Raw genomic sequence first — 23,984 nt, forward strand, 5'->3', positions numbered from 1 at the left:
GGTTTAGATTTGTAGGTAGATTTAAATATGAAAACTGCAAACAGCCACGATACTACACTTCCAGACTTTGCAAATTATAGAAATTGAAATGTGATCAGCTATATATTCCTGGAATTTGCCAGGTTGTAGTTGATTTTATAGTACAAAAAGCAGAGATTTGCAGTGCAAAATAGTGTCTGGCACATTGGAGTATTCCTATTCAACATGCAGTTTACAAATTCTGTGATGAAGGTTCAGCTGAGTGTTCCCATTGTGATGACAGCCCTTGGAGCCAAGAGAATTCCCAGTTATAACTTGTTCCTTTTTGCAGTTTCATTGAATTGGGTTAGTGCTTTTACTTCCTCTATTCTAATACTGTATTTCAAAACTAATGTTACTGGTACTTCTTGCATTTGCTAATAGTGAGTTTAGAGTAAGAAAAAACAAACAACAAAACCCCAACAGTGTTACCATAATCTCTTGCAAATCTTAATTTGTCAAGTGCATATAACTCATGAAAATAGAGTCTCCAGACCAGTTTGCTCCATAGATTGAATCAGAATTAGTGGGTATTTCGTGCTGATTCACAGCACCACAGACAGTAATCTGTTACTGTAATCCAGCTATCAGAGTAAGTCTTAAAATGCTAACAGACAAAACCAGAAATTTCAGTTACATTCTTGACATTTCTTTATTATCTGTGGGTCTAGAAAAGGATACTACCAAGAATTTTTTCCCCTTGTGTAGATTTCAGAGCACTTTAATAAGAAGCCAAGACAAAATGGATTAAGATATTTTGAGAAAACAAGCTTAATTGTTGAAGCTTATGGATTTTTTCCCCCTTATTCACATACTGACAGCTCTTCTGCCCTGCAGAGTAATGATCACGTCATGCAAAACTGCTTTGTAATATCAAAGTGTTTGTTACACTAATTGACTGCAGTGGCTTACCCAAAGTGGCTGTACCTCAGCAATGATGAAAAGATGGTTTAAATCATTACGGGGCTTTGAGGTTTAATTAATGGCCTTTACTAACATTCAGTGGGATGAAATACAGAGTATTATAATACATTATTGTTAAAAGCCTGACCCATTGTTTTGCGTTTAGATGATGCTTTTTTTTTTTTTTGAGTGCAAATATGCTGTGAAACATTAAATGGGAAGATTTGAAAATACGTATTTATGGCGTTCATCTTTCAGTGATAGTTAATCATCATTACCTCTTTGAAAAAATTAAAGATACAGAATAATTCTTATCGGGAATTCCTTTACCTTGCTCTGTCCCGAGGCTGCTCTTTACATGGTACTAAATACATAGTTCCAGACCTCCTTATCTTCCCTGATACACTTACATGAAACTGCAGGAACCCGGTTCGCTTCTACTGTATCCTCTGGTAACTAGAAGAGTTAGAAGTACTACTTCTGTCCTCAGAAATAATTTTAAAGTCCTGATTTAGGATTGCGTATATTATAAGTAACTGACACACACGCTTTTTCATGAGAATTTTTTATGTAATAGCCATATGCTGGAGTATATGTGGAGTAAAAAATCATTTGTGCAGCTCAGTTCTTTGCCCTTGGATTTATTTTTTCATCATTTTCATCATTTTTCATCATTTTTGCTTTTTGAAAGTTCCAAATCATCATTTGGCTTGTCTTCAGCCATTGGCAGACATGCTCACACTCTTTGATTCCCCTCCCCCTCCCCTTTTTTTTTTCCTAAATAAGCATTCATTTTTATATTCTTTATAAGTCTGTAATCTGAGCAATAGCAGTATAGTGGTGAGCTACCAGCAGCAAAAATTGAGTTTCAGCATGAGGGTTGTTAACTCCCTTTTATGCAGGTTGTTAACTCCATTTTATTTGTTCCATATACGTAAGCATATTTTAGATTTTGAAGGTCCTCAAGCAACATTAATGAAATGCTGGTCAACTAGTAATCTGCAATTGAGTCAGTAGCTGGGAGACGTGAAAATTACACATAGAAAGAGCACACTAAATTTACTGATTACTTAGTTTTAGAAAACTTAATAAATCATCATTCCATTATTGTGCACCAGTCATCACTGCATCGAGGTGCAACTCCTTTTGCTTAGACTATACTACTAACAGTAACATCGGGGAAACCTCTTCACCACTGTGGTAAGCCATGGGGCAGAGGATATATAATACGATAATATCCTAGTAAGACTTTGAGTCAGGTGCATGCTGAACCAGGTCAGATCTTCTATGTGGTAAAAGTTATACTTTTGTACTTTAGGCTGCATTTCATCTTATGAGCCTCATGTTTAAGAATGGATAATAAATCAAAAGCCATTAAAAGACTGGAATTCTTTAGTGTGACCTTTGAAGTAAATGGGTGTGCTGTGAAAGTTGCATTCACATGCTTAGAGCTGGAGTTCATTTCTGCAATTTTATTGGTAGCAGAGGAAGAGGAATAAAACTAAGTTTTAGACTAATTACATGTTCGTGACAGTGTGATGAAGATGATTATAGTTGTCCAACATTGAGTGCTTTGAGAAAAAGCATTACTTGGAGAAACTCAGCATGGTTATGGCACTGAATTTCTGCTGCCCTTTGGTTTAAGGTTTCTAGTATAAAAAGGGGATAGAAATTTTCAGTTATGAGTTTAGCAGATTTTATTTTGGTCATTAACAGAAAGTACCATGAGATACAACTATGGTTCTTTGTAGGTAGCTGCAGATTATCTGTCTGCTTGTGCTCTGTGAGAGATAAGGTTCTCTATTACCCATATATTTCTCAAGTTTGGAAATAATTTTGAGATGCACTGTCATCTGAGATACTAGAAGACTAATGAACAAACCAGGATTATGCCCTCCTTGGGCCTGAACGTGGCCTGACTGTGATAATCATATTAGCAGAATTATTTTTGACGCATACTGTCTTTGCCCTCCAAAACAATGTATAAGTAAGTAGCTCTTATGTGCATGCAGCAGCAACACTTAGGAATCTGATTATCTACATTTTTGTTGTTCTGACTTGTATTGCTTTGGCTGCTGTTAGATGACAGATTACTTACCTTTTATAATGGTTGCTTTATCTAACTTTATGTATCTAATCCCTTTTATTTTTCTTATCTCCTTCCTGCACTGTTCGTGTTCTATTCAAGTTGTAAAGTTAGTAGTGTGGGGATTGCGAGAATGCCTCACTTCCATACCTGAAGTCCCTGTTCATTATAGACATAAATAAATACATACAGTGCATTCTGCCTTTAAGACTACAAGAAATCTGTAATAATAAAGTCATTTTTCTGCTGCATCATAGAAACAGATGTGTTTCCTCCACCTAAAATAAAAAGCCAAAGCTATTTGTGTTCTTTTAATTATGTGCACTTGCAGTAGGCTCAAGTCTTTAAAAGTCTTGGTTTAACTCTGAGGTGCTAATATTCAACTTTCATTTAACTCCTGCTTTTCTGAGGGTTATTTGTAAACGCAGAATGTAGTTTTTTTGTTTGGTAGGAGAATCGGAGAGGAGGGGGTTGTTACTCAGTACTTTGGTAAAGCTTTTTTTTTTTTTTTAATCCTGTTCTTCAAAATGTACTCTGAGTTTTCCTGTTTCCCACCTATCTGATGTTTTTCTAGCTGATCTTTTTCAGTTCATGTGTATATACTTCTGCAATTTTTGTATGCATTTTTATTGTAGCACAGAGACCAGCTCATGCTCGTAAGCCTTTGATGCAGTTCAGAAGAGCCAACTGGAGGGGCTGAAAATTCATAGTTGTGCAGAAGAATGTATTACTTGATTACAAAGACTTTAAAATTATTAATCGTCAACAGTAGCGAATGATGGCACTCTGGCGCGGTGTGCTGTGCTCCTGATTCTGATGTTTAAAAATTACTTCTAGCCAGGGAAAGACAACGGTGCTTAATGACTCTTTTTGAGTGGTTACAGGCAAACTGAAATAACTGATGACTGTTTCTTGTCTTTTTTTTTTTTTTTTTTTTTTTTTTAATTGAAAGCCTCATATTTTGTTGTCTCAGTATGGAGACAGAAAGCAGCTGAGGCACTAACACATATCTTGTGTATAAAAATCTTCTTTGTTAGAAGCGTAAATGATCCTTATAGTGTGAGTTCAATTCAGGGTGCTTCCCCACCTCCGTTCCCCTTGCCACCTAATACCCAAGGACACACGGGTGAAGCAAAGCCTTGGATTAGTATCTGGCCTCTGGAAAGCTGCAGCCCCTGCTGATTTTAACACTCAGCATGTTTGGATGGTCATGTCAGGGAGAGCTTATTCCAGCCTTCGGTATAAACTGATTAGCTTCATTTTCACTCTCAGAGGTGCATTTATTTTTCCCTTCTCCTTTCACAGTGCTCAGAGTAGCACAAATGAAACACGCACTGCTGCCAGCCAGAAGGATGGCTGCTGAGGGCATTGCTGTGTGGTTGTGCACTGTCTAGAAAAAGGGATATGTGAGCAGCAGCAAACTAGAGTATTCTTGCTGTAAGCATTAGCAATTACGTAGCTTGTAGAGAAATACTTTTGAGAAATTCGGTCCTACTATTGCTCTGCTGCTGACTCAAATGTCGATATTGTTTATCTGTTGTTGTGTTCGCAACTCTGAAGTGTTTCCAGACACAGCCACCTTTGGGAGTTTTGAGCTCTGTGAAATAGATATTACTGCATCGTGTCTGGATATTAATATTTATATAGAAGTTTTGAATGGTTTCCAGCAGAAAGATGTAATTAAAATCTAACAAGATCCCAAGGGTGCATTTATGTATTTCAGTATAACTAGTTTGACAGTTGCTGTGAAAGAGGGTGAATTTGTCATTCCCTACCTCTTCTCTCAGTTCTTGCTCTCTCATTGGCTGTTTCTCCTCTGACAGCACAGAAGCTTGATTTGTTCTATATAATGGCAGATCTTTCATTCGGTATTTTCATCTGCTTAGTTGGATTAGCATGTTTGCTTGGTTTACTGTGCAGTCGGATCCAAAGGTGACAGAGCTAATCCAAGGGGGAGAGTGGGAGTATGTGACCAGGACCAGGGAGAAGTAGGGGGAGTAAGATCTCCTGTTTGGGTGGCAGCAGATCAGATCAGCCTTATTCTGTGATTATGTCCTGAGAGGTATGTCTTATTTCATACAATGGACTAAGCTCAGATATGCTCAGTTTGACACAGTCAAAATATACAAGATGTATATTATATGTTGCATAGAATATAGAAGGGGTCTTAAACTGTATCATGAAATTATTGTCCCTTGTTAACTCTTCTAGTTACCCCCTTGAGCATATTTGTGTCCTTGTTCTGTACCTTATTTGCTATGGAGGCTGCAACTGTGTGGATTTGTTCTCTAGGTGATCCTGGCTAATTATTCAGATGATCACTTGGTGGAGAGCCACATAAAAATCTGTTGGGCACCATTCGGTTACCTAGGATGCAGCATTTTTCTTAAATCGTGATGTTTCTCTTCTCATTATCTATGTAAGAAGGAACACTACACACAAGGAAAGAGTTGGGAAGGATTGTTTAAAGCAGTTATGTGGGAATCAGGAGCTCAAACATGTTGCAAAACCCCTTTCTTGCCTGAAACTGTATTTAGATTAACTGAAGCACTAGCTCCCTCATTTCTTTAACTCAAGGTATTTTAAGTGTGGGATTTTTAAAATCCTAGAGTGTGAAACCCGCTGCCTCCCTGGAAAAGAGAACATCAAGGAGAAGTGAGAACCGAGGTCCGCTGGCTCTTCATTTCTTCGTGTCAGGAACAGGATAGCAGGACCCCAAAGATCTTTGTGATCTGCTAGGTTCCTTCACTGTGGATTTGTTCCAAGAAATCTAAGAGGAGAAAAGTGCAACAGTGTATGGATGTCAGCAACTCATGTTTTGCTTTGTTAGTGTTTTAGAATGTTTTATTGTGAAAATTTTCAAACTATCCTGAATAGTCGGTAGTGGTCTGCTCATGTTTTAAAGGTATAAGTTCTTGCTGATGTGACCTTTTTCTTTTTAAATGAATTAGCTAAAAACTTACCAGGTATTTTTCTTTAAAAATCCACGACTTTCATTAGCTGCATGTTGCCCAGGGTAGCTTTCAAATCTGAAAGAAAACTACCGAGTTGCAAAAGGAGAAGGGAGTAGGAGATCACTACTAGAGCAGGTGAGGCAGCCTTTGAAAATACTGTGCATGGCACCTAAAAAATGCTACATAAATCAGCTTTTTGTCACGTTTATCATCATTCTAACATCAGTCAAGATTAAAGACTGCTTTGTATGAGGCACATATATAGAATATGAAAGAAGAGATACTCCTTGCCTTAGGGGGGACATAAGGCAAGGAGGAATCCGTAATACATAAAACAACTTGTGTGAGTATAGCAAAACGTTAGTTCTGTAATTTCTTTGTTCCTGCTTTATGTCAGGAGGGACTAGCTAAGCAAACCAGGAGATTGGGTCAGTGTTAGGAGCTAACAGCCATACACTATAACTTCATGTTCAGAGGGAAATGAACAAGCACAATAGGGTAAGGACTGCTTTTTTCATCAGACCTAGTGTCCTCTCAAGCGATTTTTGGATTGTATTTTTTCATTCTCACAAAAAAACCCCAAACACAAAGAAAACCATCACCAAACAAAATCCCCAATCAACAGACAAACTCTGCACATCTTCAGAGATGAGAGCTTATTTATGGTGTTGGAATCCACTATTTCTATTCCAGTTTTGTCCATGTAGCATTTTTGTTTGGTTTTGCTGTACTTCATTCTGGTCAGGTGTCCCAAAGTACAGTGTTCTACTGTTAGTTTTTCATTGGTGTTTTTTTTTAACAACTTCACTTGAAGCAATTCTTCAGCACTACCAGAGCTGATTGCTGAGAAAGGATTGTACTGAAGGGTTGGAATTACACGCATGGAAGGATAACAAAAGTCAGCTGCCTTCCTAGAAGGTAATTCAGGCAAGACCTACAGTGACTGAACCACCTAAAAGAGGCAGTCTCCTTTCTCTGAGGAAGCGTGTTACTTTTATTGTCTAGAAGCTTGCAGTCTGTGATTGCAGCAGCTCAATAGTTATGTGGTAAGAATACAGGATTGTTAAAGATGCTGTTGGAGAAGAGTGCGCTAATAAAGGGATTCCAGATATGCTGGAAAGATTGTTTTTCATTTACTTTGTAAGGATTTCCGTGAGTTGTATTGAGTCTCTGAGAGGGTCAGTATATTAGTATTTCCCTCCCTGTAGTTACATGGGTTAGTTTGGAATAATGCTAATAATGAAAGTTCTTCCTGCCATGTTTACCATCAGCTTCCCAGTCTAATAAAGCCTTAAGCACACTCATATGTACCAAAAAGATGACTTCATTTTCTGACAGCTGTAGAATGGCTCAGGAGTGTGCATACAGAAACTGGAGGTGTTCTCTTACCATAGCTAGAGGCTGTGCCTGGATACCTTGTGTGCTAAGTACTTCTTCTACTTTTAAAGACTAAGGCAGCTTGGATTTTGATGAAAAGCACTTGCATTGAGTTGTAGCCTGAGAAAGAGTCTTGAAACTTGAAGACGAGGAAAGGCTGGGAAGAAGGAAGGAGAAATACGTTCTGAATATTGGAAATGTCTAGAAGGCTGCATTTGCTAAATGCTGCAGTTTTTCAGGGTAATGATGATTTCCTGCTTGGAGGTTAGAATGTGATGAGAAATCTATATTATGGTAAGGATTCTAACAAAATCTATAGAGTTGAAAATAAATCTAATAACACTGATGAAATGGGCAAAAAATGCCAGTTCATGCTGATGAGAATCATTACCGTCATAGCTGGAAGGAGCATCTCACTGCATGAAATACTAGAGAAGGAAGGGAAGAATAAAGTGAAGTTTAGGAAAGTATTGAGTATTGGTAAAGGTATACTGCTCTAAACTCTCCTGCTTCATAGATCATAATACTAGCTGGAGAATGTCCTCTTCCCACTGCTGTCAGATGTGTTCATCTGAGATAAAGTGTACCAGGTTTTGTACAGTTGTCCTCTTCATGGTCTTCTATAGGGCAGCATTTCTACCACACACTGCAGGGTTTCTCAGTTGTTATGAGATATAGCTACTCAGCTGCATCAGGTGTTCTTGGCGGCTCTGTATTCAGCAAAACCACCTCTTCAGCTTCACATCTTGTTCTGTCTCCTCCCCATCATATGGTAATAATTTATATTCCATTATTTGGTGGCAAAGTAGGAACATGACACAGTTTCATTTGGGATTTTTACTGTATCCAGGCAATGACCATTCTTTGTAGTCTATTCAGAGGTCTAGTGCATTGAGTCAGGTGCCGTTCCTGGTGGTTTTGCTGGAGAGAATTCCAGTTGAGCACCTTGATATGCATAGCGTCATCTTTTATTGTTTGTGATACATTTATAACTCTCAACTCTCCTTTGCCTTTTGTGGCATAGGATTGCATGTTCTTTATAGCTTGGATATTGCTTCATATATAACAGGGCATAAAACTCCCCTGGGGCAAAGGCAAGCTTTTCCTTTCCTTAGGTTCAGGAAACTGATTGTTCACATTGTAACTTTGTAGAAGATTAATAATTAAACTGTGGCTGAATTTAGTATATGTCCCATTGCTTTGAGAAGGAGGTTAATTTCATGTAAAAATAACATTTTCATGTTTTCTGTTACCCTTTCAATTTTGAGGCCAAAACTAATCATTACAACATGAATTTTGTTACCACCTCTTCCACAAGATCAGCTTGCCCTTTCAGCTAGCCAGACATGTATCTTACACTTCCTTTCTAGTTATGAGAATTGGAAATGGCAAGAGAATTGAAACCCTTACCCTAAAGCAAGGTTTACACAATCACCTGTGTTAGCAAATCTGATTTAATTTGTTGTTGTTAGCCTTTTATTAATGGAACCATAGGTAATGCTTCTTTGCATCTGCCTTAAGAGAGACTAGCAGGGAAGAGATTTACAGGTCTTTTTCTATGATCAGTAGATGAGGGAAAATTCAATATGGCAAAGACTGGGGGAAAAACTGTATTAAAAAAGACAGCAGCCAGGCTAGCTGGCTATGAGAGAATGCTACTAGCATTGTTGAGGAGTTGTTTCATCCATTTGCATTCTCTTACTTTAAGATTAAAAGAAAAAAAGAAGAGTAATCTTTATAGACTTTCAAGCTTTTCTATATGTTATGTGTATATGTAATGAACATTAGTTTGTGTGTCTGAAGGTTTTAGATTGTGTTTATTCTTAACAGGATTTTGGTATTATTTTCTTGTGTGTTTGTTGTCTTCACCACTAAGAAAATGTCAGAATAACCACAGCAGGCATATATGAAGTCTCTCAAGCAGTAGATGGCTGAGGCACACCTTTGGGTCTGAATATAGTGCCAGATGCCACGCTGCTTCTGCTAGATCTCAGACTTCACAAATTTAAAGGGAAAAGACGTTTTACCTGTGCATAAGTCTGTCAGTTGCTGGCGAAAGCTTTGGCTGGTGAACTTGGCTTTTGCAGTATTTGGAAATTCGCAGGTAGGCCCTTTGAAAATCTTTATTTATTTATTTATTTTGGATAATTTGGAAATTTCTGCTGACAGCACCTAGAAGCTGAGCTTGCAATTCTGAAAACTCAACAAACAAGAAAACCCAGCTCAGTCCCCTGCCCCACCTTTCTATCCATCTGTGGGTCAGTCTAGTGAAATGAATTCTTATGCCTGTGAACTGATCAGAAGTCTGAACTGAAGATCATCAGAATGAACTGATAGAAGTCTTGACCACCTGAGCCCACATCTTTAAGAACAGAGATTATTGTGGTATGCCATATGCTGCTGCTATGTCATTTTGTTCTGAGGCAAACAAGTGAGAGTAATTGCTCTTTAAATCATTATCTGTTAACCTCATTATAGATGCTCCCTTTGTAGCAATTGCTGCTGCAGAAGCAGTTTGTGTTGGGTGAGCAAATGGTAGCTATGCTGTATGTATTTAGGCAACCATCCAGCAGAAAATTATACTTGGGGTCTGTAAATATAGCACAGGAGCTCAAAAAAAGCTAAGGTATTACAGAATTGATGACATTTAAAAACTTAAACCCCCCCCCAACTTTCTTAATCACTTGTGAAGAGGGAAAAATTCTTAGTTGTCGTGGTTTAAACCCAACCACACGGCTTGTCGACTCACTCCCCCCCTTCTTGCCCTCCCCCTGCTCCCGGAGGGACGGAGAGGAGAATCGAAAAGAATGCAACTCCCACGGGTTGAGATAAGAACAGTTTAGTAACTAAGGTATAACACAAATCACTGCTGCTACCAACAATAATAATAGTGCTAAAGGAAATAACAAGGGAAGAGAATACAACACCTCACCACCGGCCGACTGATAACTCGCCCCACTCCCCCCAGCCGAGCACCAACCGATACCTCGTCCAACCCTGCAGTCCCTAGCCCTTCCGGGTCACTCCCCGTTACATCCTGGGCATGAGGTGCTGTGGTATGGAATATCTATTTGGGTAGTCTGGGTCAGGTGTCCTGTCTCTGCTTCCTCCCAGCTTCCCCTCCTCCCTGGCAGAGCATGAGGCTCAGAAAGTCCTTGGCCAGACCAAACATTTGAGCAGCAACTAAAAACATTGGCGTTATCAGCACTGTTCCCAGGCCAAAAGATTAAAACACAGCACTGCGCTAGCTGCTAAGAAGGAGAAAAATAACTGGTACTGCTGAACCCAGGACATTAGTATTTGCTCTTGTTCTGATCACTTAAAAAAACACTGTTGGACATGTTACTATGAGAACTGCTTGTGAAGGAACTAGCTAGTGATGATGGATTAGTAGAAGATAGTTTATACAGTTTTTCTAACTTTTCATGACTGAGGCCTGTGCTGTGAGTTACAGAATCATAGACTCATAGAATGATTCGGGTTGGAAGGGACCTTAAAGGTGATCTATTTCCAACCCCCTGCCATGGACAGGGACACCTTTCCCTTGATCAGTTTACTCAAAGCCCCATCCAGCCTGGCCTTGAACACTGCCAGGGATGAGGCACTGACAGAGTTGGGATCCACGATGGCTGAATTTCCACTACACCCACAACTGGCTAAAATGGTTGCTGTAAGCTGTGATAACAACTGTTCTAATGAGGTGCTATCTGTTACTGCCATGTTGTCAGGTAATACCAGAGAAAGAGATATTAAATCAAATGCAGATCTTCAGTTTTGGAAAAATTTGAATTTTCCCCATCAAAACAAAAAAACAATATACATATATTTTTTGTAAAATTAGAAATTTGGGGTTTTTTTTGTTGATTTTTTTATATATTTTCTTGGCTTTCTGTTACTTTTTAGCTGCACTGATAATCTTTTGATAATGTATTTTAGGTTTGAATTAGACATGTAGGGGAGATTGGTAATCAGTAGTGCGTTTATGTAAAAAATAACTAGTGACTTACGGAAGTGAACTCCATATATAATCATCTGGGTTTGCCTTTTTACAAAGAGGTTCTCCTCTGGTAGTTTATAAACTGAAATGAACTTTAAGTTAAATGTGTGTCAGAGCTGCTGTTCTGTTGAAGTTTCTCTGGAATCTGCACACAAAGCAAAAAAACCCACTTGGACTGGTACATTAATTTAACCTGCAGATGAGTGACAGAAAAAAGTAGTGACATGAAACATTGAGAGACCTACATGAAGTAAAATACACGTATTATGGGAAGTGTCTCAGTTGTTCAGAAATCTTATATGCAGTAGTGTTGTGAACATTAGAATACTTTGTTTATTGCAGCATTAATTAATTCCTGCCTTTCTTTTGCCACAGGAACTCATTATACAATGACAAATGGAGGAAATATCAACAGTTCAACACATTTACTGGATCTGCTGGATGAACCAATTCCTGGAGTAGGAACATACGATGACTTCCATACCATTGACTGGGTTCGAGAGAAGTGCAAAGACAGGGAAAGGCATAGACGGGTACTTAAGATCAATAACAATTATTGGAAAATGTTTTTTGTTCGATTTTGGAATTCAAGTCTGATCCAGGAACACATACCAATATTTACATACTTTAAATTTGTAAGTAGTTACATCAGGTAGAACTACAGTGCTATTAAAAAAGCACCTTTTCATTTATGCCTGCAGTCCTGCAAGAGTATTACAACTTGGAAAAGAAATAGTAATTAATTAAAGCGTGAAGAGCCTCCATCACCCGAGTGACATTTTTACATTACTGCCTTTTTTTCGTGCTAGTATAGTTAAGGCTGTTTTCCAGTGTAGATGTTTTTGTAATAGTACAACAGTGCTTATGGTAATACTTGTACGGAAAAGTAAGCACCGATGTGTGCTGCTTTTATAGTGACACAAATGTATCTGTGCTAATGCAATGTAGTGTGGTGGTTGTTTGGATTATGGGAAGTGAAAATTCTCACACCTGAAACATATATATCTGTGTACATATGCTTAGCAAAAAAGTAGTCTCAGTATGTATGGTAAATGTCCTTTCCACTCTCCCATCACAGAACTTGCTTTTCTTGTCTCATGATTTCTTGAGAGTTCAGACCATTCATCTTTATCAGTGCACTCTGCAATGAGTTCTTTCATGAAATGGACTCTAGGTTTTTTAGTCAGTAATGTGCTTGATACTGTCTTTCATGTAATGGATTCATTTAATAGAATTTTAAGGGGAAATCTGCTATTTAGAGCCTTACTGTAAAACTTCTCAGATACTTACCTTAACTAACCTTAAAACCAGAACAGATCTGGAGATGTGATTTCTCCTAGAATATTTTTAACTTATGAAAATTAATAATTAAAAGTGAATTGTGTGTAGAGGGGTAGAGGAGAGGTTCCTTCATCTACAACACTGTAGCATTATTCTGCTTTCTTTGGAAACGCCATTTTTAATTTTGTGGAAGCAGATGTAGGGTGCATATGATGATTGACTTTGACATGGTTAAAAAAAAATAATTCTACACTAGTTTGAAAACAAAAACATCCAAAATTACACTATCTAGTGCTTTTCTAAGGAAAAGTGATCCTTGGACATTGGATCTGAGAACGTGTACCTTGCCTGAATGCTTTTAATGAAAACTAAGAAGGTGTTTTCCATGGAATACTTCATTTCACCATTTGATGTCAAAGCAGCAATTAATTAACACAGTGCCATCTTTACACTGCAGGTGTGTAGGTCAGTGTCCAGTGGATATACCTTTGGATAACATGCTGGGCCTGACCAAATCCTGGGAAACAGGCTAGGGTGAAGTCTCACAGCTCTTAGGCAGTTTAATGTCTGAGACCAGAAAAGTCGGACAAGACAGTTCAGTTTATAGCCACAGGACTACTGTGAAATTTGTAAATATGCCCTGAATGATAGGAAACTCTCTGGCCATGTATGTAATCAAAGATGGAGAAAGAAGAAGGGATGAGTTTTTGAAAGACATGCTACTGTAGAAACAACTTCTTGTATTAAAAAGGAAAAAAGTTTGAGAATTTCAAACATAGAGGAAACTATAAAATGTATTTATGTGATAGGCTGAGAAAGCTGTGGCTGTTCAGCCTGGAGAAGAGAAGGCTGCGTGGAGACCTCATAGCAGCCTTCCAGTATCTGAAGGGGGCCTATAAGTATGCTGGAGAGGGACTCTTCAGTAGGGACTGTAGTGATAGGACAAGGGGTAACGGGTTAAAACTTAAACAGGGGAAGTTTAGATTGGATATAAGGAGGAAGTTCTTTACTGTAAGGGTGTTGAGGCACTGGAATGGGTTGCCCAGGGAAGTTGTGAATTCTCCATCCCTGGCGGTGTTCAAGGCCAGGTTGGATAGAACCTTGGGTGAGATAGTTTAGTGTGAGGTGTCCTTGCCCATGGCAGGGGGTTGGAACTAGATAATCTTAAGGTCCTTTCCAGCCCTAACTATTCTATGATTCTATGATTTGCTTTAGGAATGGTATTTTTTCTAGATTTTCTTGTCTAATACTGCACTTTGTTGATTGGCTTTTTCTTTTTTTCTCCCTGTTTGTTGCACATACTGTCTCCTCCCTTTTACCGTATAAAAAAGTCATAAGAATAGGATCCAATTACATCATAAAGGTTTAACATAAACAAGTTATGCACAAATTTCAGCTAAGTGCATAAAGGAAATCAGGCTAAAATAAGAATTACCATTTTTTTTAGTACGGTAACTTTAGATGTCATTAGTAAGAGTTGTCTGGAAGTCTTAACTGTGTAGTTACCCAGTTTTTGAGTTTGGTTTTGTGTGATTTTTAGACAAGGATAAAGATACATATATTTGGAATTGAAGCTTAGGAGTTTGAATTGCATGGAATAGCTTATTAGCACTACACTAACTGTTTACTTGAGGTACAGCAAAAACCAAGTTTTAGGAGAGAAATAATTCTTCAATTTTAGATGTTTTAGATGTGTATCATGTAAAGTGTTCATTTACCCTAATAATGCATTTTCTGGGGTTTAAATTTTTAAGTGAAGAACATTTACTTTCCTCTGTCAGTTGTTTGATCTCTGAGTAACCAAGCTGTAAAACACTACATACAATGAGACTGCATGTAGTGTAAAGAGAGGATCTACTTACCTGTAGCTTGCGTCATGCAGTTTGTATGTCATACTTCCTTTTCCTCCTATTCATATTACAGAAACACATACAAATACATGACGATTTCTCTTTGCAGATTAACAGCAAGAAGAAAGAATCAGCATGGGAGATGACAAAAAGTTTGTACGATGCATGGTCAGGATGGCTGGTAGTCACACTGACTGGTTTGGCATCAGGTAAATTAAAAACCAGAGGGTTTCTTTCTTACATTTGTCAGCAAGTATAGTTACTGCGTTTTTCATGTGTGCGTTACCACCCAAGGTGGATGAGAGCTGGTTCAGACTGCTTACTGTAAGGAAGGAAAAAGGTTGGGAAGGAAAAGGTTGATTTACAGGCTTTAGTGTTTTGAGGGGAGGGTTTACTAATCAAAAGGAAAACAAAATTGGCACTGAATTTAGTTAGAGTTTCTCAGAGTTACTGACCTTTTACCTAATTATCAAAGGTCTTCGATTGTGTGATTGAGATCAATGTTTTTTTCCTTTCTGTTAAATTGTGCTGTTTTCCTGTAGGATTTCTTGTGAAACTCTGTTAATTGATCTAGATTGCTTTTTCAGCTCTGATTTTTTTCTTTTTTTTTTTTTTTTTGGGGGGGGGGGGGAGGGAGGGGTGTTGTATGTGTATGTTTGGTTTGGTTTCCCCTAGCAGATTAGTCCCTGGATTAGTTGCAGAACATAGCATGGTAACTATATAATTATTACTTAGATGTATGCATAATCACTTTCACAAATCACATATAAATTAATATATATGCAAAGTTTTAACATGTTTATATAGCTCTGAATGTTCAATCTGGGAGTGTGTAATTACTGGAAATTGCTTATGATAATTTGGGTGGGAATGTGCTGTGTTGTACTTCTACCCCCCAAGCTGCTATGTATATTAAAAGTGCTTTGTTACGTTTCTGAGCAACAAAGAGAGCAAATTCTGAACATTTACAGGTTTTTCAGTTTCTTGCTTTTTGTTGAATGTGTCTAGTGAATCTTAAATGGTGCAACCTCGATTTAAGTCATGGGAAGATCTTAGGTTTATGTAATTTTAAATAATTTGGATGAAATTTTGTCCTACTGAAATACTGCCTTTGACTCTGACTTTAGTTGACCCAGGATCTCAAACTGAGGGTCTGTCAAGATTAGCAAATATGAATTAGTAAATCAGAGGTAATTTTCTACTACTAGTCTACTACGCAAGTAAACTGTGGCTGTCTCTATACAGCTATTTCTGGTAGTGATTAATACATTAAGAATAGTTAATTATAACTAATTAACAGATGTACATGTTCACAAAAATACTGACTTTAGAAGTAGTTTTTCAGTATCCTGCTGCCTATTCTTTGAGGACTCTTCAGCAAGTTTTCTGCATGTATAATACAGAATCCTTCTTAAGCTTTGAGTTTAGGAACTGCTTAGTATTTATACTGTTTGTTACCTGCAGTAGGAATTAATTAAAAAGAGTGGTCTTAAGGTTAGGGCACTAAACATGGATTTGTCTTGTACTGTCTGCCTCATTTTTCTCCTCCCCATGTTACAGAATTCAGTAGTCTTTTTATGTGGATCACATGAATGTCATCAGGGTTTATTTTGGTGGTTTATGTTGTTCTAAAACTATTGTTGGTAAGGTAAGAATTATTTTCTCCGCATGCTGTTCTGCACAAAACATAGCACAGCTCAAGTTCTCTGAGGCATGGCAAGCTAGTTTTGTCAGGAAGTCTGTTGTGGCTTTCACCACAAAAGTGTATCAGTCCTCTTGATTCTTACCCCTTAGTTTCAGTGGACTGTTGGAGAACTGGCATAGGAAAAATCAAAGAAAAACAAAAGATGCATTTGACTCCGGAAATGCACAAGATGCTATAGATTCTTCAGCAAATCCTAATCTTACCAGATCACAAATATTCCTGCAAATCAGTAATATTTAAATGTCTGTTTGTTTAGGCTTTCTGTAACTTAAATTTACATCAGTTAATAGCAGCACATTTCTTCATTTTAGCTGTGTGTGTTATTCCTGCTTACCAGAATATTGATACAGAACTGTTTCTATGACAGGGGCTTTGGCAGGATTAATTGACATTGCTGCTGACTGGATGACTGACTTAAAGGAAGGCATTTGCCTTAGTGCTTTGTGGTTTAACCATGAACAGTGTTGTTGGGGTTCCAATGAAACCACATTTGAAGAGAGAGATAAATGTCCACAGTGGAAAACGTGGGCAGAACTAATAATTGGGCAAGCAGAAGTAAGTATATACCCGTTCTTTGATGGTCTTGCTCAACAGCTTGGCTCAATATGGTAAGAAAATAATGTTCTTAATGGCACTGAACAGATTTGGGTTGTACTGTCTGCTCCATTTTTTAGCATTTGAATAGATTATAGTGTAATAAATATGCATTCCATGCACTGCAAGGGTGCTTCTAGTGTTGCAGATATAAGGAAGCTACGATAGGATAGAACTGTAGATTTTTTTCACAAGATTTTCTATTCCTGATCATAGCTGTACATAAAAAAAAAAAATAAATTTGCGGAGTTCTGTGATAACTAAGAATAGCTTTTTTTACCACACATTTTTTAAAATAAAGAGTATTTACTCAGTAGATTTTGGCAGCTAATAGCTATAAATAAAACCCAAACTGTGTTGTTTATTTTTTCTGTTTAAGATGCAGTGTTAGAATACTTCCTAGTTTGTATAACCCAGTCTTTGCTGATGTGTGTCATGACTTCATGCTTTTCAAACAAAACTCTCTTGGCTTGGTAATAGTTACCATCCCTCAAAATGCGTGCGCAAGTGTACATGCAGCAAGGGTACTTTTGGGCTACTTTAAGTGGTGATTTTGCTCAAATTTATATTCTGATTTTTTGTTTTTGTTTTTAGGGTCCGGGTTCATACATAATGAACTACATTATGTACATTTTCTGGGCTTTGAGCTTTGCCTTCTTAGCAGTTTCTCTGGTGAAGATATTTGCTCCCTATGCCTGTGGCTCGGGGATACCTGAGGTGAGATCTAATATATATGTTGTAGATGTTTCGTATTGATGTGAAAATTCCTGCAGGGAATTCCTGCAGGTTCAGAGGGCAGGCAAGAGGGAGCGCCCTGTGACTATCTGTCTGTAGAGTGCTTCATCCGCAGGTTCTCCTTGATCAGGCAGCCTGTAACAGATCCCCACAGTAATGTCTCCCACGGCTGTTTTCCCTTTAACCCTGACCCACAAACTCTCTGTAAACTGCTCACCTGCCCCCAGGCAGAGTTCCATACTCTCCAGCCTATCCCTAACATAAAGGGCAACTCCCCCTCCCCGCCTGCCAGGCCTGTCTTTTCTAAAGAGCCTGTAACCTTCCATTCCAACACTCCAGTCATAGGAGCCATCCCACCATGTTTCTGTGATGCCTATTGTATCATACCCCCATAGATGTGCACACATCTCTAATTCCTCTTGTTTGTTCCCCATGCTATGGGCGTTTGTATAGAGGCATCTGAGACGAGCTCCAATTGAAGCTGGCTCGTTGGCTCCATCTCTGGCAGTGTTCAAGGCCAGGCTGGATGAAGCCTTGGGTGGGATGGTTTAGTGTGAGGTGTCCCTGCCCATGGCAGGGGGGTTGGAACTAGATGATCTTGAGGTCCTTTCCAACCCTAACTGTTCTATGATTCTATTCTATGATTCTAACTCCAAATCACGCCATCAATCACAGTGAAATGTGTAATATCCTCAAAACTTTACTGTTTTTATAGTTGCCATCTGTACTATACACAGAATGGAAGGGAAAAACACAAAGTCTGATCAGTCTCTAGTAATTCTGTAGGTACTTCTTTATGTATGCGTATTGTAGAATTTGAAGGACAAATCGTGTCTCTGAATAAGCCTGGAATAATTCTGTGCCATTATTCCAGAAGAGATTTCATTCTGAATTGGTTTCCAAATTTAGCTAACCTCTACTTTAGTCGCTGCTGCCCAGTGTTTTGTGTACATTGTATTTATAGACATGTTGTCCTTTCCTGTGACAACTATATTATTTCCTATATCTGGGCATATATTTCAGGGTAATAATATGACGCTGTTAGGCAAAGTAATACCTTAAGCAAGTGGCACATCTTTTCTATTTGAAAAGGCCTGATCGTTTCCACCCTTATGTCAAGGAGTCACCTGTTAAATTCTTACGTAGAGGTGGTAAAACGTAAGGAGAAGACAGAGAGGGGTAAGATGGGTGCAAATGTGGTATTACTACAATAGATGATCTTGAGTGTAGTTTTTCTGACTTGCATGTAATTTATGTCATAAACCAGTGATTGCAGTCATAGAAGCTAGTGCAGAGTAAGTTTCTACTAAATGTAATTGATAATCATGTTTTATGTTATTGTACAGTGTTTAGAGGAAGTTGCAAATGGAAAGCCTCTGGCAACCAGATGGACTCAGTGTAGCAATATGAATAATACTTTTTTAAGTGTGATAAAGGTAGCCATTTGAAAAGGCTATTTTTTGAACTTAAGTAGCTAACATAATGAAAGTAATTATTTTCTGAAGAAAGCAGAATACAATAACAGATGGTATTTTTTATTTCTTCCAGATAAAAACTATTTTGAGTGGCTTCATCATCAGAGGTTATTTGGGAAAGTGGACTTTGATGATAAAAACAATTACTTTAGTCTTGGCTGTCGCGTCAGGTTTGAGTTTAGGAAAAGAGGGTCCCTTGGTACATGTTGCCTGCTGCTGTGGGAATATTTTTTCTTACCTCTTTCCAAAGTACAGCACAAATGAAGCTAAAAAAAGAGAGGTAAGTTCTTGTAAAAGCATTTCTAGAATGTATTGCATTTCTATGCATTTACACTGGTTTGTTTAAAGGACAATATTTTTTCTGTAAGAGTTATTATACTATATATAATACTATAGTATTATAACTTAGGCTTAGTTATTTATGTGTTAAGAATAATGTATTATCCCTAGCATTCTCCAAGATAAATTGTTTCCACGTCAGAGTAAGTTTGCATTTTTTCCACCTCAGAGACCATTTGATTTTACTTAAATTCTTTCTGTTCTTGGTTCTATGTTTGGTAATTGATGACTGTCTTCAGTTGTGAGGACAGAAGAGAACTTTCGAACCTGTGAATGAAGTGCTATTAGAAAAGGGTTGGTGACAACAGTTGTTAGTGAGAATCTAGTGGAGTAGCCTTGGTCCCCACCAAGGTTGGTCCTCCTCAGCAAGACAGCGGGAGAAACTAGAATGGAAAGTTCGTAAGTCAGTATAAGGATATAGAGATCACTCACCAATTACTATCACAGGCAGATTAGACTAGACTTGTGGAAGATAATTTTATTGCCAATTAGTAACAGACTACAGTAGTGAGAAATAAAAACAAAACTAAAACCACCTTGCCCCCACTCTCCCTTCTTCCCAGCCAGATGTAGCCCTGTTCACTACAACACTTTGAGCCATTCAGCCAGTTCTTCACCCAGCCTGCTCATCCCACAGCTGAACAACTTGTCCAGAAGGATGCTGTGAGGGACAGTATCAAAAGCCTCACTAAAATAAAAAGACAGTACATCCACTAGGTGTGTGGATCCTTACAGAAGGATAGCACATTAGTTAAAGTAATATGCCTGATGACTGCATTATTCTGTAAATGCCTTTCAGTAGCACCCAGCATAATTTTCCCAGCAACTGAGGTTAGGCTAACAGGTCTGTAGTTCCCTGGGTTTTCCCTCAGCACCCTTCTTGTAGGCTGGAATACTGTTGGTTCGTTTCCAGTCAGCAGAGGCCTGCCTGGACTCCCTAGACCTGTGGAATATGATCGAGAGGGGTCTTGCCATAACATCTGCTAGCTCCTTTAGCACTTGGGAGGAATCCTATTAGGCCCCATGGATTTGTGAGCCTTCAGGTGACAGTGCTGGTCCCTTATAATTTCAGTATCCACAAATGGAAAGTTGCTGTTCTGCACTTGTGGTCCTCTGACTCAGGGCACTGGGCAGCCCAAGGTCTATCAGTATTACTAGACTAAGGCAAAAACTGCATTGAATGCCTATGTTTTTTCCTAATTCCTGTTAGTCAGATGACCATCTTCAACAAGTATTGATCCAGTGTTTTCTTTAAACCTCTTCTTGCTATTAATGTACTTAAAAAGTCCCCTTTTTTTTAATTTGACACAACACTGGCCGATTTCAATGTTGGATCCTTGGGGTCACTTCCAACCTTGTATTCTGGGATTCTGTTAAGTCTAATTGAGCTTTGGCCTTCCGTGTGCTTTTTTCCTGCATATATATGAATCACAGCCCAGTAACCTTCCTGTGAAGCCTGACCTTGCTTTCAGGGATCATACAATTTCTTTTTCCTCTTGAGCTCCAGAAGTAGTTGCCTATTTGGCCCACCTGCTCTTCTGCTCCGCTTGTTTAATTTATGACAGTGGAATTCCCTGTTTTAGTCCAGGGAAAGCTTACTACAGTTTCTTGAAAATGAGATATCAGCAATTTCATACTGAAGTATAGACTTTCCTGGGTGCTATTCTGAGGAGGCTTTGAGCAGTGTCCTTGGCTTAGTTATGGCTCTTACCTGGTCAGTGGCTGCTGCGGTGACTGGCCACAATTTACGAGCATTCTGATACATGTACTTGATGCTTTACTGTTAGCAAGTCTGTGAGCCCGTGATAGAAATACAGAAGAAACTGGTAACTGTAATGAGATTCTGGTCTTCATGTTTAAAGCATTTCACAGACTGTTAAAAGCTTCCTCACCATTGTTTTCCAGGTGTTGTCAGCAGCCTCAGCAGCAGGAGTATCTGTAGCCTTTGGTGCCCCAATTGGAGGAGTCCTTTTCAGTCTGGAGGAGGTATGTCAAGAGGTGGCACTGAAGGATAGATACTTTAAAAAATCTCTTCTAGCATGAATAATCTTGGACTCCTTTAAGCTGCAGAGTCTTTCTTAGTAAGGAAATTATTTTTGGACCCTCTTTTCAAAGTCAAGAGTCTTCTTACCAACAAAGTCCTAAAGATACCGTTTCTTTTCTTTGGATGAATGTCAGCTTTGCTTTGTTTTCAATTATATTTTTGCTGGAGAAGGGCTGAGTCAGTTAATAATTGCAGTTTGCGTACAGATGGAGATCCAGCTGGTTTTCGCTGTAGGAGTGTATTAAAAAAAATCAGGCTTTTCTTTCTTTTCTCTTTTCCCACTTTGAAAGAGGCTTTCGAAACCTGCTTGACAGTTGTGGGAAGCAGGTTTTTAAACGTTTTTAAACTTCTCTCAAAGTTTCAGGCACTAACGATAATTGAAGATGTTAATTATTAAAAAGCAGCTATGCCATAAAACGGACTGCCAAGGCAACCAAACTCTCTTCTCCAAGAAACGTCTTGTGTTAAATTAGTTTTCATATTTTAAAAGTACACAAGAATGTTATTTAGATCATCAGCAGTTTTAAAGAAAACGAAAAATCTGTACTTTGAAGAAAGGAAGCAAAATATCCCGTCATGTAAATTTTATTATATCATACGGGGGTTTTGAGAAATTCACTTGGTGCAAAAAAAATATTCCAGAAGAAAATTCTTTTGAAATTCAAATCAGGCCATGTGGGGCTGAAGTATGAAATTTCTGTTTTAAGGATTATATTTTTTTTCTGTTTTAGTCGTACTCCATAAAAATAACATCTGCCAGAAACCTTTCGTTGTAGGTTAAATGGAGATGAAACAGCATAAGCAGGACATTTGAGAGGGCAGCTAGTACCCAGTCTGGTTCTCGTGAATGCTCAGAAGAGATACTTACGAACAGAGAGGCTTTCAAACATAAATTACTGCACATTATTTCCTAACAGTCTTAAAACAGCAGTGGTTTTGTTACTGCTTTAGTAGTGATGTAAGTATGAATTGCTGTCAAGCTTTTAAAAGATGTAGTATGTGCTGAAGTGCCCATGCTCCAAGGGGTGAGAATAATAACTGATAATGTAAGAGCACTGGGTTTTTAGCATTTGCCATGTCAGCAGCAGTACTGTAACACATGCATAAAATGGTCTTTCCAGTATTTTCAATTGAATCACTAATAATTCTCATGTATTGCCTTTTACAGGTCAGTTACTATTTCCCACTGAAAACTTTATGGAGATCATTTTTTGCTGCTTTAGTAGCTGCATTTGTTTTAAGGTCCATCAATCCTTTTGGTAATAGCCGCCTAGTTCTTTTTTACGTGGAATATCACACTCCTTGGTACCTTTTTGAACTGCTTCCTTTTATTCTTCTGGGAGTATTTGGTGGGCTCTGGGGAGCATTTTTCATCCGAGCAAATATTGCATGGTGTCGTCGGCGCAAATCTACAAAATTTGGGAAGTATCCTGTCCTGGAGGTTATTATTGTTGCAGCAATAACAGCTGTCATTGCATTTCCTAATCCGTATACAAGGCTAAACACCAGTGAGCTTATTAAAGAGCTCTTCACAGACTGTGGGCCGTTAGAATCCTCCTCCCTGTGTGACTACAGAAATGATATGAATGCAAGCAAAATAGTAGATGATATTCCTGACCGTCCAGCAGGCACTGGAGTCTATTCAGCTATATGGCAGTTGTGTTTAGCACTCATATTTAAAATAATCATGACAGTCTTCACCTTTGGTATCAAGGTGAGTGTGAATGAAGTGGCTGTATCATCTGCTGTGATTATTTAATTATTGCCTTTCTCATTTTCCATCCTCAAAAGTTAGTAGTTTTGTTTATAGAAATCTTTATGTGTATTTCTTTTTAAAAAGGTCTTTTTATTGTGACTAATAAGTAATGTAGAAAACAGTATTAAGTTTAATTAAATTCAAACTAGCCTTTTTCTCAGCTGAACAGAAACGTGCTAAATTTAATAGGGAACAGTAACGGGGTGCATGGATGGCTGTATGGGCCGGATTCAGCAATAAGGATGATTCTAAAACGTCTCAGAGCTGGGTTCAAACATAAGCACTCAGGCTTCCTAGTTCTGTTACACGGAAGGAGGAAAAAACATACCTCTGGATCAACTTGTAGTTGGTTTATTTTTGAATCTTCTCATTTATCGTATGGATATCATCACTGCAGACTGTCCAAGGTTGCCAATGGTAGTTTCTTTACTTCCCAGCATTGCATGTCATGACTAGGAAGCAGGCTTTGGTCCTGTGACTGTAATGGGAATTGCTTCTCCATTGCAAAGCAGCATGGTTTTTTTTTTTCTGTTCATTTCGTGAATCCATTTTAGAGCTGCTCTGTTCAGCTTCTCTCCAAGCTGTGACAGGTTTCTGAATGACATGTAACTGTCATGCCTTCGTTTTCTGTCTTGTCAGGCTCTCTTCATAGCTTTTGCAACTGCATAAGTATCAGTCATGTCTTAACACAAATGCATTATAGAATGTTAATTAAGCAGGATTTGTATTTAAACTGGCTTTATTTAACTTTTCAGTCTACATTGCTGTTCCATGTAACTGCATGCATAAGAAGACACTTGTTTACTGTGAGAGTGGTTGAACACTGGAATAGGCTGTCCAGAGAACTTGTAGAGTCTCCATCCTTGGAGA

General features: G+C 38.4%; 1 protein-coding gene across 5 annotated transcripts in view; it reads left to right on the forward strand.

Moving 5' to 3' along the window:
- The window catches only part of CLCN3 (chloride voltage-gated channel 3), a 63,194-nt gene that overhangs the window by 27,642 nt on the left and 11,568 nt on the right, over positions 1 to 23,984 (forward strand). For all 5 annotated transcript variants that reach the window (XM_065694358.1, XM_065694348.1, XM_065694374.1 and 2 more), the window contains 7 exons: positions 11,711 to 11,868; positions 14,576 to 14,675; positions 16,539 to 16,726; positions 17,360 to 17,482; positions 19,049 to 19,255; positions 21,220 to 21,300; positions 22,527 to 23,072. In XM_065694358.1, the coding sequence (XP_065550430.1) occupies positions 11,711 to 11,868; positions 14,576 to 14,675; positions 16,539 to 16,726; positions 17,360 to 17,482; positions 19,049 to 19,255; positions 21,220 to 21,300; positions 22,527 to 23,072 (1,403 nt within the window). The remainder of the gene's footprint in view (positions 1 to 11,710; positions 11,869 to 14,575; positions 14,676 to 16,538; positions 16,727 to 17,359; positions 17,483 to 19,048; positions 19,256 to 21,219; positions 21,301 to 22,526; positions 23,073 to 23,984) is intronic.

This window comes from Lathamus discolor, chromosome 1, assembly GCF_037157495.1.
Source record: "Lathamus discolor isolate bLatDis1 chromosome 1, bLatDis1.hap1, whole genome shotgun sequence".
NCBI lineage: Eukaryota > Metazoa > Chordata > Aves > Psittaciformes > Psittacidae > Lathamus > Lathamus discolor.